General features: G+C 45.3%; 1 protein-coding gene across 11 annotated transcripts in view; it reads right to left on the bottom strand.

Moving 5' to 3' along the window:
• fgd4a (FYVE, RhoGEF and PH domain containing 4a) overlaps positions 1-15,000 on the bottom strand; it is a 62,401-nt gene that overhangs the window by 8,920 nt on the left and 38,481 nt on the right. For 7 of the 11 annotated variants that reach the window (XM_042111392.1, XM_042111400.1, XM_042111399.1 and 4 more), the window contains 3 exons: positions 8,905-9,033; positions 7,788-8,040; positions 2,508-2,952 (listed from right to left, as the gene is read on the bottom strand). In XM_042111392.1, the coding sequence (XP_041967326.1) occupies positions 2,508-2,952; positions 7,788-8,040; positions 8,905-9,033 (827 nt within the window). The remainder of the gene's footprint in view (positions 1-2,507; positions 2,953-7,787; positions 8,041-8,904; positions 9,034-15,000) is intronic. The other 4 variants (XM_042111393.1, XM_042111396.1, XM_042111398.1 and 1 more) reach the window with 1 other exon arrangement.

Below are 15,000 nucleotides of genomic sequence, written 5' to 3'. Positions count from 1 at the left end.
CACACACACACGTACAAACACACATGCACACATGTGCATGCGTACACAAGCACAGACACACACACATAGCCAGACACACACTCCCTAAATACTCCTGTGATATTGCCACACACATGCATTCACACTGGTCACACTCACACCCTTGTCACCTTTGTACTTTGTCTGTCGGCAGCAGGAAATCCCCTTGGCAAACCTCTGCTGGTATAATGCAGCTCTGTGTGTGAGTGTAAGAGAAATAGGGAGAGGAGCACACACATTGTGTGTGTGTGTGTGTGTGTGTGTGTGTGTGTGTGTGTGTGTGTGTGTGTGTGTGACACCATGTCTGACCACGCTCTTCCTCATCATCAGAAAAGGGCTCTTGGGCCTCATCTAAAAGTCCCACACCTTCGCTATATCACTCCACACGCAGACACATGCAGACACACCCACACACATCCAAAGCATGCACGTACACACACACACACACACACTTACACACAGGTAAGTAAAACTGGATGATCACAAAAAATATGGAGGTAAGCAAGCGTGTGTGTGTGTGTGTGTGTGTGTGTGTGTGTGTGTGTGTGTGTGTGTGTGTGTGTGTGCACATGCCTGTGTGTAGGCTATCACTTACTACACACACTAAACTAGTGTGTATCAGCTGCTGTTGTTAAACAAAGTCTGACTGTTGAGGACAGCTGAATGACTTTGTAAGTGTGTAAGTGCATGATTAGAGTGTGTATGTGTGTTTATGTGTGTGTATGTGTGGTGTAAATGCATGTGTTTGTTTTGTTCTTGTCATCACAAAACTATTTTCCCATCATCAAGATATGCAGCTGCTCTTCTCTATATTAACAAACATCAGAGCATTCATTCACACACACACACACACACACACACACACACACACACACACACACGCGCACACACACAAACACATGCACGCACGCACACACTCACACACCATCATCAGCCTCAGCACACAGGGCAGTCTTTCATATAGTAGGCCTATTACCTGCTGCCTAAGAGCCTTTGCTAAAGTTAGCTGCTGGGTATCACATCTACTGTGTGTGTGTGTGTGTGTGTGTGTGTGTGTGTGTGTGTGTGTCTGTGTGTGAGAGAGAATATGTGTTTGTGCGTACATGAACGAGGGAGAGAATAGAATGTGTGTAGGTTTATGTGCAAATGAGAGAAAGTGAGACAGAGAGAGAGAGAGCGAGAGAGAGAGTGTGTGTGTGCGTGTGTGTGTGTGTTTATGTGCTGAGGCAGCAACTCTCACTGTGCTGATGTGAATAACCTCACTGTTTCCTTCAGGATCACAGGGGTGTCTACTCAGTTAACACACACACACACACACACACACACTCACTCACTCACACACACACACAAACAGACAGAGGAGTTGGGGCATACACACCTACATGTGTGATATCAACCACAACCCCTCCCCTCTATCCCCCATCCCAATCCCCAGTAGAAGCCTCCTGTGTGTGTAGAGTCCAGCAGCAGGTCTATGGTTATGTTATTGAGCAGTGTGCTAAAGTTAGCAGCAGGTTGGTTATGTTCTCTAGCAGTATGCTTATGTTAGCAGCAGGTTGGTTATGTTCTCTAGCAGTATGCTTATGTTAGCAGCAGGTTGGTTATGTTCTCTAGCAGTGTTAAGCAGCAGGTTGGTTATGTTCTCTAGCAGTGCGCTAAAATTAGCAGCAGGTTGGTTAGGCCTATGTTCTCTAGCAGTGTGCTAATGTTAGCAGCAGGTTGATTATGTTCTCTAGCAGCGTGCTAATATTAGCAGCAGGTTGGTTATGTTCTCTAGCAGCGTGCTAATGTTAGCAGCAGGTTGGTTATGTTCTCTAGCAGCGTGCTAATGTTAGCAGCAGGTTGGTTATGTTCTCTAGCAGCGTGCTAATGTTAGCAGCAGCCTGCTCTGACCCATAGCTCTGACCTCAGTGGTGGGGCTCCAAAGGGAAGAGGTGTCAAATATCAATGTCTTTCTATCCCTCTCCCTTTATCTATCATTCTCCTTCTCTCTCCATTTCTCTCTCCCTCTCTTCCTCTGTCCCTCTCTCTCTCACACTCACTCTCTCTCTCTCTCTCACACACTCTCACACACACACACACACACACACACACACACACACATTTAGACACACAGTCAGAAATATCTATGGTATCTGGTATAAGCAAACATAGACAAGTAGCGCCAAAGGTTCTATCACTCTCTAGGAAGACTGACAGAGAGGGAATGTATGTAACAATAGCTTTGGCAACACTGTTCCCACACAGGCATGCTAAAGCAACTTTGAATTGAATTGAATTGAATTGAAAGAGAGAGAGAGAGAGAAAGAGAGAGAGAGAGTGAGAGATAGAGAGAGAGAAAGTGTGTCATGCAACCAGTTGAAATATATCTGTGAGGTATACAAGATAAAAATAAACCTCTGACTCAAGGAGACAGTCACAAAATATTTTAACACACACACTAACACACACACACACACACACACACACACACACACACACACCTCTACCTTTCTATCCATGGTTGTGGTGTCATCTCTGGCTTCATGTTGCTGCTCTCCTTCGTCGCTTTGGTCCCTCGCTCCCTCCTCCTCCTCCTGCTCCTGCTGCTCCTCTTCCTTCCTCTCTCCTCTCTGCTCCTCTGCCTCGTGCGGTGTGTGTGCGGTGAGTGTGTCGAGGACGCTCCCGTCCGTCTCCTGGCTGTCATCCCCTGCGTCTCCGTTCACCATGACCGCTGCGTGTGCTCCCCCGCCGTCCATGCGCGCTGGCAGACCGTTGGCAGCAGCTTTGGGGGGCTTGGGGGCATTGTGGAGCGGCGTGACTGGCACTGAGCCCCCTTCCTTGGGCAGAGGAGGAGGTCCAGTTCCCTTGTGCAACGGGCTGCAGTTGGCCGACCGGCTGATCTGCTTGAGGGGGGAGCCACTGGGGCTCACCTTATTATTACCGTCTGTGTTACTGAGGAGGCGAGAGAGAGAGAGAGAGAGAGAGAGAAGTTAGAGGGCAGCTGGGAAAAATAACTAAACCAATCAGAGAGGAGAGAGACACTCTGGGCTTACTGCAGAGCATGGTGTGTGTGTGTGTGTGTGTGTGTGTGTGTGTGTGTGTGAGAGAAAGAGAGGCGTGTGAGTGTGGGTGTGTGAGAAAGAGGAAGAGAGAATGACAGGAAGGAGAGAAAAGAGAGTCAGGTGAAGAGATGAGATATAGATTAGAGAGAGAGGGAGAGGACAGATGAGATATAGAGGAGAAAGGAGAGGAGAGGAGGGTAGAGAGAAAGGAAAGGTAGGACACCACTGCTACTGTAGATCCTGTGGGAACCATCATGGCCCACTTCTACATGCCCCCACACACACACACACACACACATATAACATACAACTTATCCACACACTACTACATACCCATACCCACACGCATACATCTCACATCTCACACACAAGCAAGTCTGGGATAGGTGAAACAAAGCAACACACACACACACACACACACACACACACACACACACACACACACACACACACACACACACACACACACACAAACACAAGCAAGTCTACCACAAGTGGGATAGGTGAAACAAAGCAACACACACACACACACACACACACACACACATACACACACACACACACAAACACACACAAGCAAGTTTCTGCAATATAACTGACATGAAACAGTTGTCTCTTCATTACAAACTTTTACCAGTAAATTATCATTACCAATCTCTCCTCCACTCTCTTTATCTTACACACACACACACACACACACACACACACACACACATCCTGCAGCTGCTTCCCGGTCTATACTCCACCTGTCTTTAGGGTCAGACAGGTCTTCCTGTCTATGGGTGTGTGTGTGTGTGAATGTTCATGAGTTAATGATCAGGTACTGGATCAAGTCACCAATCTACAACATTGTGCACTTTTTATGTAGTTTCTTCTGAATAAGTCTGACACACACACACATACACATTAGATATGCAAAGATGACAAGCTTGACTTTCTCGTAACACATCTGCACTTATACAGGAACTCACTGACTTGTAAATACACAAACACACACTCCTCATCTCCTCACATAACAAACAGGATGGACATGAGGGGGTATAGTGACCGTACATGTGTGAGTATGTGTGTGTGTGTGTGTGTGTGTGTGTATGTGTGCGAGTGTGATTTTGTGTGTGTACGTAAGCATGTGTGTGTGTGTGTGTGTGTGTGTGTGTGACATGGGGGGTATAGTGTGTATGACCGTGCATGTGTACGTGTGTGTAAGCCGCCTCAGTCTGAAATGACAGAACAATGAGAGCGTTCAGTGGGAGACTCTCTGCTCCTTGCTACTGTACATAACGTGTCACCCTCAGCTGGCACAAGTGTTGGGAAGAGGAAACGAGTAAAGATGTGGACTTCCTCCTCCGGTTCTTGCCAACAGGAAACTTATAGCACTTATACCTTCAGTCCGTCAACAGACTAGGACTAACTAGCTCACAGGATATTTGATATGCTTGTGTCTGCCAAATCATCATGAAGCAACTACTTAGTAGCAGAAGTTTAGTGCCTGAAGGGTTCTCATTGGAATGTAAATCTTGGCTTCAGAATATAAATCTACAGCACTGGAATTTTCCGGCTGATGTTCTTGTTTGAGGAAGCTTATTAGCTTGCTAAAATCTCAATACACGCTCCAATGTTTGTTGAATAAGACTCTTGATCAAATGGATTCTTCTATGTTGTTTAATATAGAGAAGCTAATTAATAAAACTCATTAATCAGTGACAGTTTTACAGTAACCCTGTTAAAATGTTCACATGGAAGACAATCAATCAAGTCATTATTAATCAATCAATGACACCATTTCATGGTAACCTTCACAGAGACCGCTTCGGATGTCTGAGCATTGCACTATAATATCACTGTGACAGCACAGGACAGAGAGCAAAGTATGTTTCTAACTACAGAGCAATGTTATGGTTGAGTGTGAGGCTGATGTATTGGCCTTTACACAGACACAATCACACCTTCAGTCACTTTGACACAGAGAACTCGCTTCTCAGCAATCGCTCTCCTGACACAATATACAGCCAGACAGACCACACAATAGGCACAACAGCTGAGTCTACCCTCCATCTGCACAAGACTGTATCTCACACACACACACACACACACACACACACACACACACACACACACACACACACACACACACACACACACACACATTCTGTTGCCCTGGATCACTAATAGAGAGCCAACTGCCCGCACATACACTTCAGCATAAGAGAAGCATTGTTTCAATTCTGTTCCTGCTTAAAACAGGCAAAACCCTCGAAGTAAAAAAAACACTTACTAATATTAGATGAGATTAGGATTAGTAAACCATCACGAATGTCGTCATGCCGATAAGCAGAGAGGAAATATACTATTACAAATACATTATATTACAAAACAACTGTTGATACACACCATTAAAAAGCTACTATAAAATTTGACATGACGTCCCTTCACAAGAGCTGTGGTAAGAAAAGAATGCTGAGGCACAAGAAGCCTTTCTGAATAATACTCCTCCATGCACAACACTCTGTACTCCATTTACTGCACTCACAAGACAACGCAGCAGAAACAAATAATCCAACAAATAATCCAACAAATAACACCAACCTGGAAGCTTATGCTCACAATCAAAGCCACTGTGTAACCACCTGAGTCCTATGAGTGCAGTAGCCCATGTGCATGCAGTAGTTAATCTATATGGACCATAGTTAATCTATAGTTAAGAGGTGTGTTCCCCGCGGTCTGCTGTGTGAGAGCTCGGTGTAGATAGAGGGTGAGCGATGGTCACTCTGGAGCTCACCTCTTGTGCTTGTGCCTCAGTGGAGCGCGCTGAACTCTCTCCCACATCCTTGTGCTGTTTGCCAGCCTGCCTGCCTGTGAGTTCCTACTGCTTAGTCTGATTAGTCTCTCTCTCTCTCTCTCTCTCTCTTGCTCTCACTCACACGCTCGCTTTCTCCCTCTCTCCCTTTCTGTGTGTGTGTGTGTGTGTGTGTGTGTGTGTGTGTGTGTGAGAGAGAGAGAGAGAGAGAGAGAGAGAGACCTGCAGTAATCCTCCCCATCCTGTGTACAAAGCCTCCTCCGAGCCAACTGACCAGAGCGGTGTGGGAGGTGGCTTGCCAACTTCTGCTTTCTTTGTTTTATTCACGCATTCATTCTCTCTTTTTTCTCCCTTCTTTTCACTCTCTCTCTCTTTCTGTCTTTATTCACATTCTTTCTTTCTTTTTTGTCCCTCTTTTATGGGACCTCTGTCTTATTCTTGTTCCATCTTTCTTGTGCATGGAAAATACTTGTTTATGCTTGTTGTTACAGCAGCTTGTCCCAAGATGCCCCAAGATTGCCCATTTTGTTTCACTTAAACAAAACAAACATTAGCATCAACACATGGAAGACACTTACTTCCAGATCATCAAGACCAAACCTGAGGAGACAAGCTCTCTGCTCTGAGTGGAAACACACAGGCTTTGAGGATGGAAGAATCTGAGAATATACAAGGTTCAAGTGCATTGAGAAAAACATGATTGAAAATCCAGGAATGTTTTCTGTTTAGCTCCGTAAACTTATCTTAGCACGGGTGTTGAATTTGCCTCAATATATAATAATTTGGTGTGGAGTTTTTTTCTTTAGAGATTTAAAAGCACAGAGATTAACTTCCACAAAACAGCAAAATGTACTCTTCTTTCAATGGACACACACACACACACACACACACACACACACACACACACACACACACACACACACACACAAATAAAAACCAAAGCACAAGCCTGTCACACAACTGCCCTGTTGTGAAAACTCCAATCATCAATAAAACCAGTGATCCCATTTGGCACACATTGACTGATAACTGACCAGACAGTTGCCAGACTAGTTGCCCTACAAACACAACTGTGCTCAGCCTCACAAATGGGAGGTGACAGCAGACGTAGAGGGAGCTTAAAGAGTTTAAAGAACTACGATCGTCTCAGGCCACTGAGCGTAGCCTCCCTGTCATAGACGAGCTTTCTATGGCTGCTGTTTATAAAACTTGAACAGTGAACACCTTCCATCTCTCAACTCCCATTTGTCTATAGCCACGTTTACAGGGACAGTTTTTTTTGTTGATCCGATTAAACTATTCCGAAAAATTGTGCCGTCTGTTTACATTGGGTACGTTCTATTCCGATCAGGTGCTCTCAAGCGCTTTAGAATCTTTGATCAGAATAGCCGTTGTTGCCTATTTTTCCTTGAAAAGATACAGTGAATCCGAATGACCATATACATGGGTGTTTATTCGGAATAGGAGCGGACTACACCACCTCTTTCATTGTGATCGGATCAGGAATTTTAATTCCGATTAAGGTGTTTATATGACAATTTTTATTCCGATTGAGCCATTATTCCGTTTTTAATCGGAATAGAAGTGTCCATGTAAACATGGCTTATGTCACACATGGCCAGCAGTGACTCAGTTCTGACATCAATGACCTGCTACGCACAGCTCCACCCTCCATCCTGTCTCATGACATCAGGGATGACTCCTCTCAAACACACCTAACCCCAACAAAAACGACTCCTCTCAAACACACCTAACCCCTACAGAAACAACTCCTCTCAAACACACCTAATCCCTACAGAAACAACTCTTCTCATACACACACACACACACACACACACACACACACACACACACACACACAGAGAGAGAGAGAGAAAGAGAGAGAGAGAGAGAGAGAGAGTGAATATGATGCGACTGTAGGTTTTTACCTGCCCTCCTCGAAGCGGCTGATGAGGTCCAGCACTCTGCCCTTTGCACCTGCCCCTCCTGTTCCAACTCCTGTCCCGTTTCCTGCTACTCGCCCTCTCCCTGCCGCACCTCCTCCTGCTCCTCCTGCTCCTCCTCTTCCTGCTCCTGCTCCTCCTCCTCGGTCCTCCATCTGAGATCTGGCCAGTGGGGTCCGGTTCAGGGGGTGTGTGGGAGTCGTCACCGGACTCTGCAGATGGGCTGGCTTAGGAGGCACTACGGATATAAAGGGAGAGAGGGACCCAGAGAGAGTGAGAATGAGAGAGTAAATGCAAACACTGTTGCATGCCATAATGTGACTATAATATATCTACTAACACTAACAGAAACGTTCATTTAATTATGAAGGAAATGTTAATGATTTGAACTATCGTACTGCTGTAATTTGTGGGACAAACAGATGCCAACCATGAAAGGAATTGGGTTTATATATGGGGTGATTTGATATTTTGATGTATTAACAGCTCAAAAGGTGGAACTTTATGAAAGCTTAAGTATGAACCTATATATACATATACACTGCCGTTCAAAAGTTTGGGGTCACTTAGAAATCTCCATTCCACTCCATTATAGACAGAATACCAGCTGAGATCAGTTGTATTGTTTTTTGGTGATGTGCTTACATAATTGCAAAAGGGTTCTCCAATATTTGGTGATGTGCTTACATAATTGCAAAAGGGTTCTCCAATATTTTATTATATAACAATGTTTTGTGCTCTCTTCTTGGTCTGATGGGCATTTTCAACCCAGTAGATTTCAAGCTGAAATGTCTTCCCTGCAGTGTACATGAATAGTCAAAGGGTGGCAGCACTCTAACATGGAGACTTGCTCTCTACCTCTAAAATGTACATAAGACTGGGCTCATAAGGGTTGTGAGACAGCGTGCAGTTTTTCTGTTGATTTGCTTTTAGAAGAGGGTAATGATTGATACATTCCTTAACTTCAGTGTTCAGGTTTGATGGTCAGCATAACTGTATTTGTATTTGCCTGAGGATGGTGTGTGTGTGTGTGTGTGTGTGTGTGTGTGTGTGTGTGTGTGTGTGTGTGTGTGTGTGTGTGTGTGTGTGTGTGTGCGCATACCTTGTGGTTTGGGCTGTAGAAGAGGCCGGCGGCCTGACCTGCTTCCATTGACCCCCTGACTCTGATCACTGCTGCTGGTGCTGCTTTTCCTGCTGTTGCTCACCTGACCAACACTCTCACTGCCCACTGCTGGAAAGAGAGGGGGGGGGGTGGAGAGAGAGAGGGAGAGAGAAAGGGGGGATGGAGAGAGAGAGAGAGGGATGGAGAGAGAAAGAGAGATTTAATTAACCATCCCAGAGGAATACCTTTAGACAGTCTGTGCTGAATGGCTAAAAAGTAGTACCAATCCTGAAGTAAATACCAGGAGGAGGAGGAGGAGGAGGGAGAGGAGGAGGAGGAGGAGGAGAAGGAGGAGGAGGAGGAGGAGAGGAGGAGAAGGAGGAGGAGGAGCAGGAGGGAGAGGAGGAGGAGAAGGAGGAGGGAGAGGAGGAGGAGGAGCAGGAGGGAGAGGAGGAGGAGGAGGAGGGAGAGGAGGAGAAGGAGGAGGAGCAGGAGGAGGAGGAGGAGGGAGAGGAGGAGGAGGAGAAGGAGGAGGAGGAGCAGGAGGAGGAGGAGGAGGAGGGAGAGGAGGAGGAGGGGAAAAAGAAGAAGAAAATTCACACTGTGTGTAGAAAGTCCAAGTGGCCCAGGAAACCAAGATAATCCAACAGTCTGTTTCACATATGAAATATATATATATTTCAGCAGTTTTGTAAAATACTGTTGATGCCGTTATAAATCAAACAGTGAGGAGAGGGAGAGCAACATGAGACATGGGATGCAACTGAATGAGAGACAGATAGAGAGAAGGGGAGAGAGAAAGACAAAGAGAGAGAGAGAGAGACCATGAGAGAAAGAGATGAAAGGATACAAAATAGATAAAGAGAATGAGTGGAAAGAAAGCAGGGAGGGCAAATCTGTCCCACATATGAGGAATTCCACCTCACAGAGCCTCTGTTTAGTCTTGAGTCATGCACACTAAACAGAAATGCTGTGCAGACAAAAAAACACAATTGTGGAATGGGCAAGGAAATGATGAAATGAAAACAATTTCTTCCACTAGTTTCAGCCCAAATAATTTTGAAAAACATTACCATATGATTCTCTATGTCAGGACTATACACCGAACCACATGCACACACAGGCACACTTACACACATACACGCACACACACACACAAACACACACACACACACACACAGGTGAACTCAGGTGAACTAGTTCAGTCTCAAAACAAACAGTCTCATGACCCATCACTGACCCTTCCAAGGTGATCAAATCATCCCATTCTCCAACCCGAAACACACACACACACACACACACACACACACACACACACACACACACACACACGCACACACACACACAAAGTCTCACAGGTAGATGTTAGATGTAAACGTAAATATTTGAGCTTCAGTTAAGCTCTTGAAAGCCCTCTGATATTGAAGTGTCCATTACCACAAGTACTCACACAAGTCTGTGTGAGTACAACTCATATATGCTATACATACTGGACATAGATGTTTTTACGTATGGTCACATACAACTCTGGAAAAAATTAAGAGACCACTGCACATTTTTCTGATGTCATCCTACGGTTACTGAGTGACATTCAAATTAGTTAACAGAGACCACTGCACATTTTTCTGATGTCATCCTACGGTTACTGAGTGACATTCAAATTAGTTAACAGAGACCACTGCACATTTTTCTGATGTCATCCTACGGTTACTGAATGACATTCAAATAAGTTAACGGTAATATTCAAAATTAAGAGACCACTAATTTGAATACAAACGTAGAATGACTTGTGTGAAAATGTGCAGTGGTCTCTTAATTCTTTACAGTACAGTACAGTATATACAGTATATACATGTTCTCTCACTCTCTTGTGCCTCTCTCAAACACACAGGCAGTCACATGGTCATCCAGACCATGTGTCACATACTTTGCTCCATCCGTTGGCATGCTTACTCAGTGCATCTTACTCTTACAGCAGCTTTACAACACAGAGAATAGTACATACATAGTTTCATTGACGGGTTAACATGCGCACACACACACACACACACACACACACACACACACACACACACACAATGTCAAACCATTTCCTCACACCTGACAAAAACAAAGGGTTTCCCTCTTGTACCCATGCTCGTCATGCATGTCTGTGTGTGTGTGTGTGTGCGTGCCTGTGATATGTGATAATTCCACATATCTGAGTGTTGAGCTCATCTCACATCCTCTCATACATACAAATTAACACAAAAACACGTGCACTTAAAATCACACACCCACACATCCACACTGACAAAACTATACAGAAAGTTCTTGCACAGGATTCCTTTAGGATTAGTTCACACTATGACTGGCCAGTGGAGTCACATGACCTGAGCACATTACACCGTCCGCATGTGAGAGAGCCCGCAGTCTAACCCTGCTGACTCCCCGATGGCCTTGACGCCACGAGAATGACTCAACTTCCTCTGATGAAAAACAACACTGAAAAACAGCACTGTAGCACATCTCTGCAGATTCAAAACACACACTCAGAATATGAAAAGACTACACTCTGTGGAAAAACACCCGGGAATGCAAACACGACTATCAAGAGTTTGAATTAGGTTTTACATATTCACATTTATTTTAATTAAGTTTTACATATACACATTTTTTATTTGAATGCTTTGAATGCAATCCCCCCACCACACACACAGATTGGTAATGAATATATGCACCTAATATCACAGACACCCTAACGTGTAGGGTATCTAGAAATGAAAATATTAGAAATTCTTCCTAAACCTAACCATGTCCTTGGACACTGAGAGAATGGGATGCGGGAAACGACTTTAATCAAAATTATCCCACAGCAAGCCGAGGGAAAGTACCCCTTTGGATTAGCCATCTATTTTCGAATTCCCAATTTAACCTGACACAAGAGACCCATTTAGGAGACACAGTGGACTAGAGACACTTAAAAAGGCAAAAGCAAATTGTTCCACAGATTTAGAGCGGCCTTTTAAAGGAGCACTCACATCGCTACCGCTGGACTAAACAACCAGCTTAAAATAAGCACGGGACCAAACTCCCACGACCCTTTGCAGACGGAGTCCGACCTTTGATAGAAGAGGGGTGGGGAGAGCGGTGTGTGTGTGCGTGTGTGTGTGTGTGTGTGTGTGTGTGTGTGTGTGTGTCCTTAGTATATCACCACAGTTATGCAACGCACTTACAGCTGACGGAAGGTAAACATACCGATGTTCAGTAATCTGTGTGTGTGTGTGTGTGTGTGAGTGTGTGTGTGTGTGTGTGTACAGAATGAGAGAAACTGTCTAAGGTTTAGGGCTGTACCATTTGTAGAGAAGGCTCATTAGCAGTGAAAGCTCGCACACACACATACACACACACACACACACACACACACACACACACACACACAACACACGCACACACACACACAGAATATCTAGCGGGCTGGTAAAGAAGAAGGACTCTTGAAGAAGGCCAGCATACCTAACCAACTGCCTTAGGCTTGTCCAGCCATGGCTGTAAGGAACAGGGAGTTAGTGTCAAACTGAAAGCTGGTGGGTCCAGCAGAGAGAGAAGGACAGATTTAGACAGACCAAAGACAGACCGAATCACAGGCTGATACAATCACCCATGAACAGGGAAATAAGGATGGCGAAAGACAGAAGTGATGACAGGCTGACGAGGCCAGAAACAGACGCATCACAGTCGTACACAGAACAGTCACACACAACCCCACAGTCATGTCAACAAGCAGAGCAACAACTGCAAGAGGAAGATCAGAACAGGAAGACTGCAATGGTTGAATGCCCTTGCAGTAGCCTGACGAGCCAGATGACCAGAGATCAAGATGTAGGGTCTGGGGACTCACCATTCGCAGTGCTTAGTCCGAGGGGCGGGATAAACGGTTTTCTTTCAAATTCCCTCTGCACGCAATAGGATAGCGCTACAACTCATGAGTCCCATGCGTTTTCCCACCAGCGAAGCTAGTTGGCTAGTTGTTCAAATTTTTGCCAATTAAAAAAAAGCTTAACTCGTGTCACGCTGTTCGCCAAAAGCAACATCCATCTTCTTTGTTTTCAAGTAGCAGGAAATTCACGCCGAACCGTCGCAACTCTGCCATCATTATGTTAAGCCCGCCTACCGACTCGTGATGTGATTGGCCTGATCGAAGTTTAATTTTTCCAGTTCGCAAGCCAACAGAGATTTGCGAGGAACAGAGGCAGATTGGTGGCAGATCCTGTCCAAAGTAAGTCCACTTGGAGAGGCTCAGTCAGCGCTGACTGCAGGAGGATTAGGCTTGGCCGGCAGCAGGAGGCTTCGGACACCAGCCGGAGCTAGGCCCTTCAATGTCACTGGTGATCGTGGGGTTAGTAAAGGATATACCAATATTCTTTGGTTATCTGCAGTACTTGGTTTCCGGCCTTGTGCCCACGGACAAACCACAGCCATGGGTTCTGATGCAGAGCCAGTGGAGGGGTGTAAAGCCTCTGTGATTAGTTCATTGCTCATCGTTACGTTTCGCATCCCTGGTAGTTATTTTGGCTCTAATCGCTGATTTACAGTAGCATTACATGGTCTCTTGTCACTAGGCTCTTGCAGTCTGAATGCAGTTTTAGTTGCATACGAGTCAAAGACAAATTTCCCTGTGGGACAATAAGATATACCAAAGTCCTTTTAGGCAAGTCCCTCCACTCGCCGGCCATATTGTAATGCTTTTTGGGCACTTATCGGGCATCTAGAGATCACACCACATGATTGACACAATGTATTCAAATGTTGACTTTTTTGCAGCAGAAGGGGCGGCATATGTGTAGACAACTGCCACCTTGGTGTTACAAACTAACCCCATGCATTTCTATGGAGGATTTTTTGAGTGCTGTGACTCCTCATGAGAAAGTCTCTGGATATACTGTGCCATATCGTAGAGCATCATATCGCATCATATCATATTGTATCGTATCGCATTGTATCGTATTGTTTCGTATCATATTGTATCATATCTTATTGTATCGTATCTTATTATAGATAAAGCAGACTTTGACTTTGATATCAGGGACCAGAGGCTGCTGGTGCCTCAGAACCATCTGGAACCAAACTTCACTGTCTTTGTCAAGGAATCTTCTATGTGCTTAGCCACGGAACTACAAAGTCATTCAGTGCGAAAGTCCGTATTAAATCCCAGTTTAATGTGTCTGTTAAGGAAAAAAAAAAACATTACTCATAATATAAACCTAAAATCTGATTTCTAAGATTCTCACATTAAGTCCCAGTTAGATGTGTGTGTACCCTTCCCCCTGCCAGGCCAGAGGCCAGAAGGAGGTTCCTGCAGATGTTCCCCACTGGCCCTCCGAGCACCAGTCTGTCCACGCACCAACAGGTGGTTGGGCTGGGACACTCGGAAAATCAGCCAGCAGAACGAAACTGGGTATCTCTGGCCCTGGTGGGCAGAGTCTCAAATGGCAGAGCCTCCTCTGGGTCTGACCTGGCCTGGGTCTGGCTCAGTTCTGGCCCGGGTTCTGGTTGCCATGTGTGTCTGCCCGATGCCAGCTGACCAACAATAAACAACAGCGCTGCCGTCCAGTGGGATTCGCACTTCCTGCATTCTTTCCCTACACACACACACACACACACACACACACACACACACACACACACACACTGCCATGCTGTGCAGAAGACTGAAAATAGAGCAACACAGAAAGACTTCTTTCAATCTTTCATGATGGCTCCACGCCCCCCCCGCCTCAAGAAAAGAGAGAAGGAGGGAGAGAGGAAGAGAGGGAGAGAAGAAAGAGAGGGAGAGAAGAAAGAGAGGGAGAGAAGAAAGAGAGGGGAATATCTAACTGTGCAATAACAGGAGTTTACCTAAGGTCATCCTGCTGTGCTGAATGAATACTGTGTCCTTCAACTGATACGCACACACACACACACACACACACACACACACACACACACACACAGTACACATACACACAGAGGCACACAAGCATGCACGCATCCGCGCATATACACACACACACACACACACACACGCAGACAAGCACACACAGAAGCACGCAAAAGCACACACACACACACACACAC

Source organism: Alosa sapidissima, chromosome 11 (assembly GCF_018492685.1).
Source record: "Alosa sapidissima isolate fAloSap1 chromosome 11, fAloSap1.pri, whole genome shotgun sequence".
In the NCBI taxonomy this organism is placed as follows: domain Eukaryota; kingdom Metazoa; phylum Chordata; class Actinopteri; order Clupeiformes; family Clupeidae; genus Alosa; species Alosa sapidissima.
The sequence above is the reverse complement of the archived record's forward strand: the minus strand, read 5'-3'. Positions and strand labels throughout refer to the sequence as shown.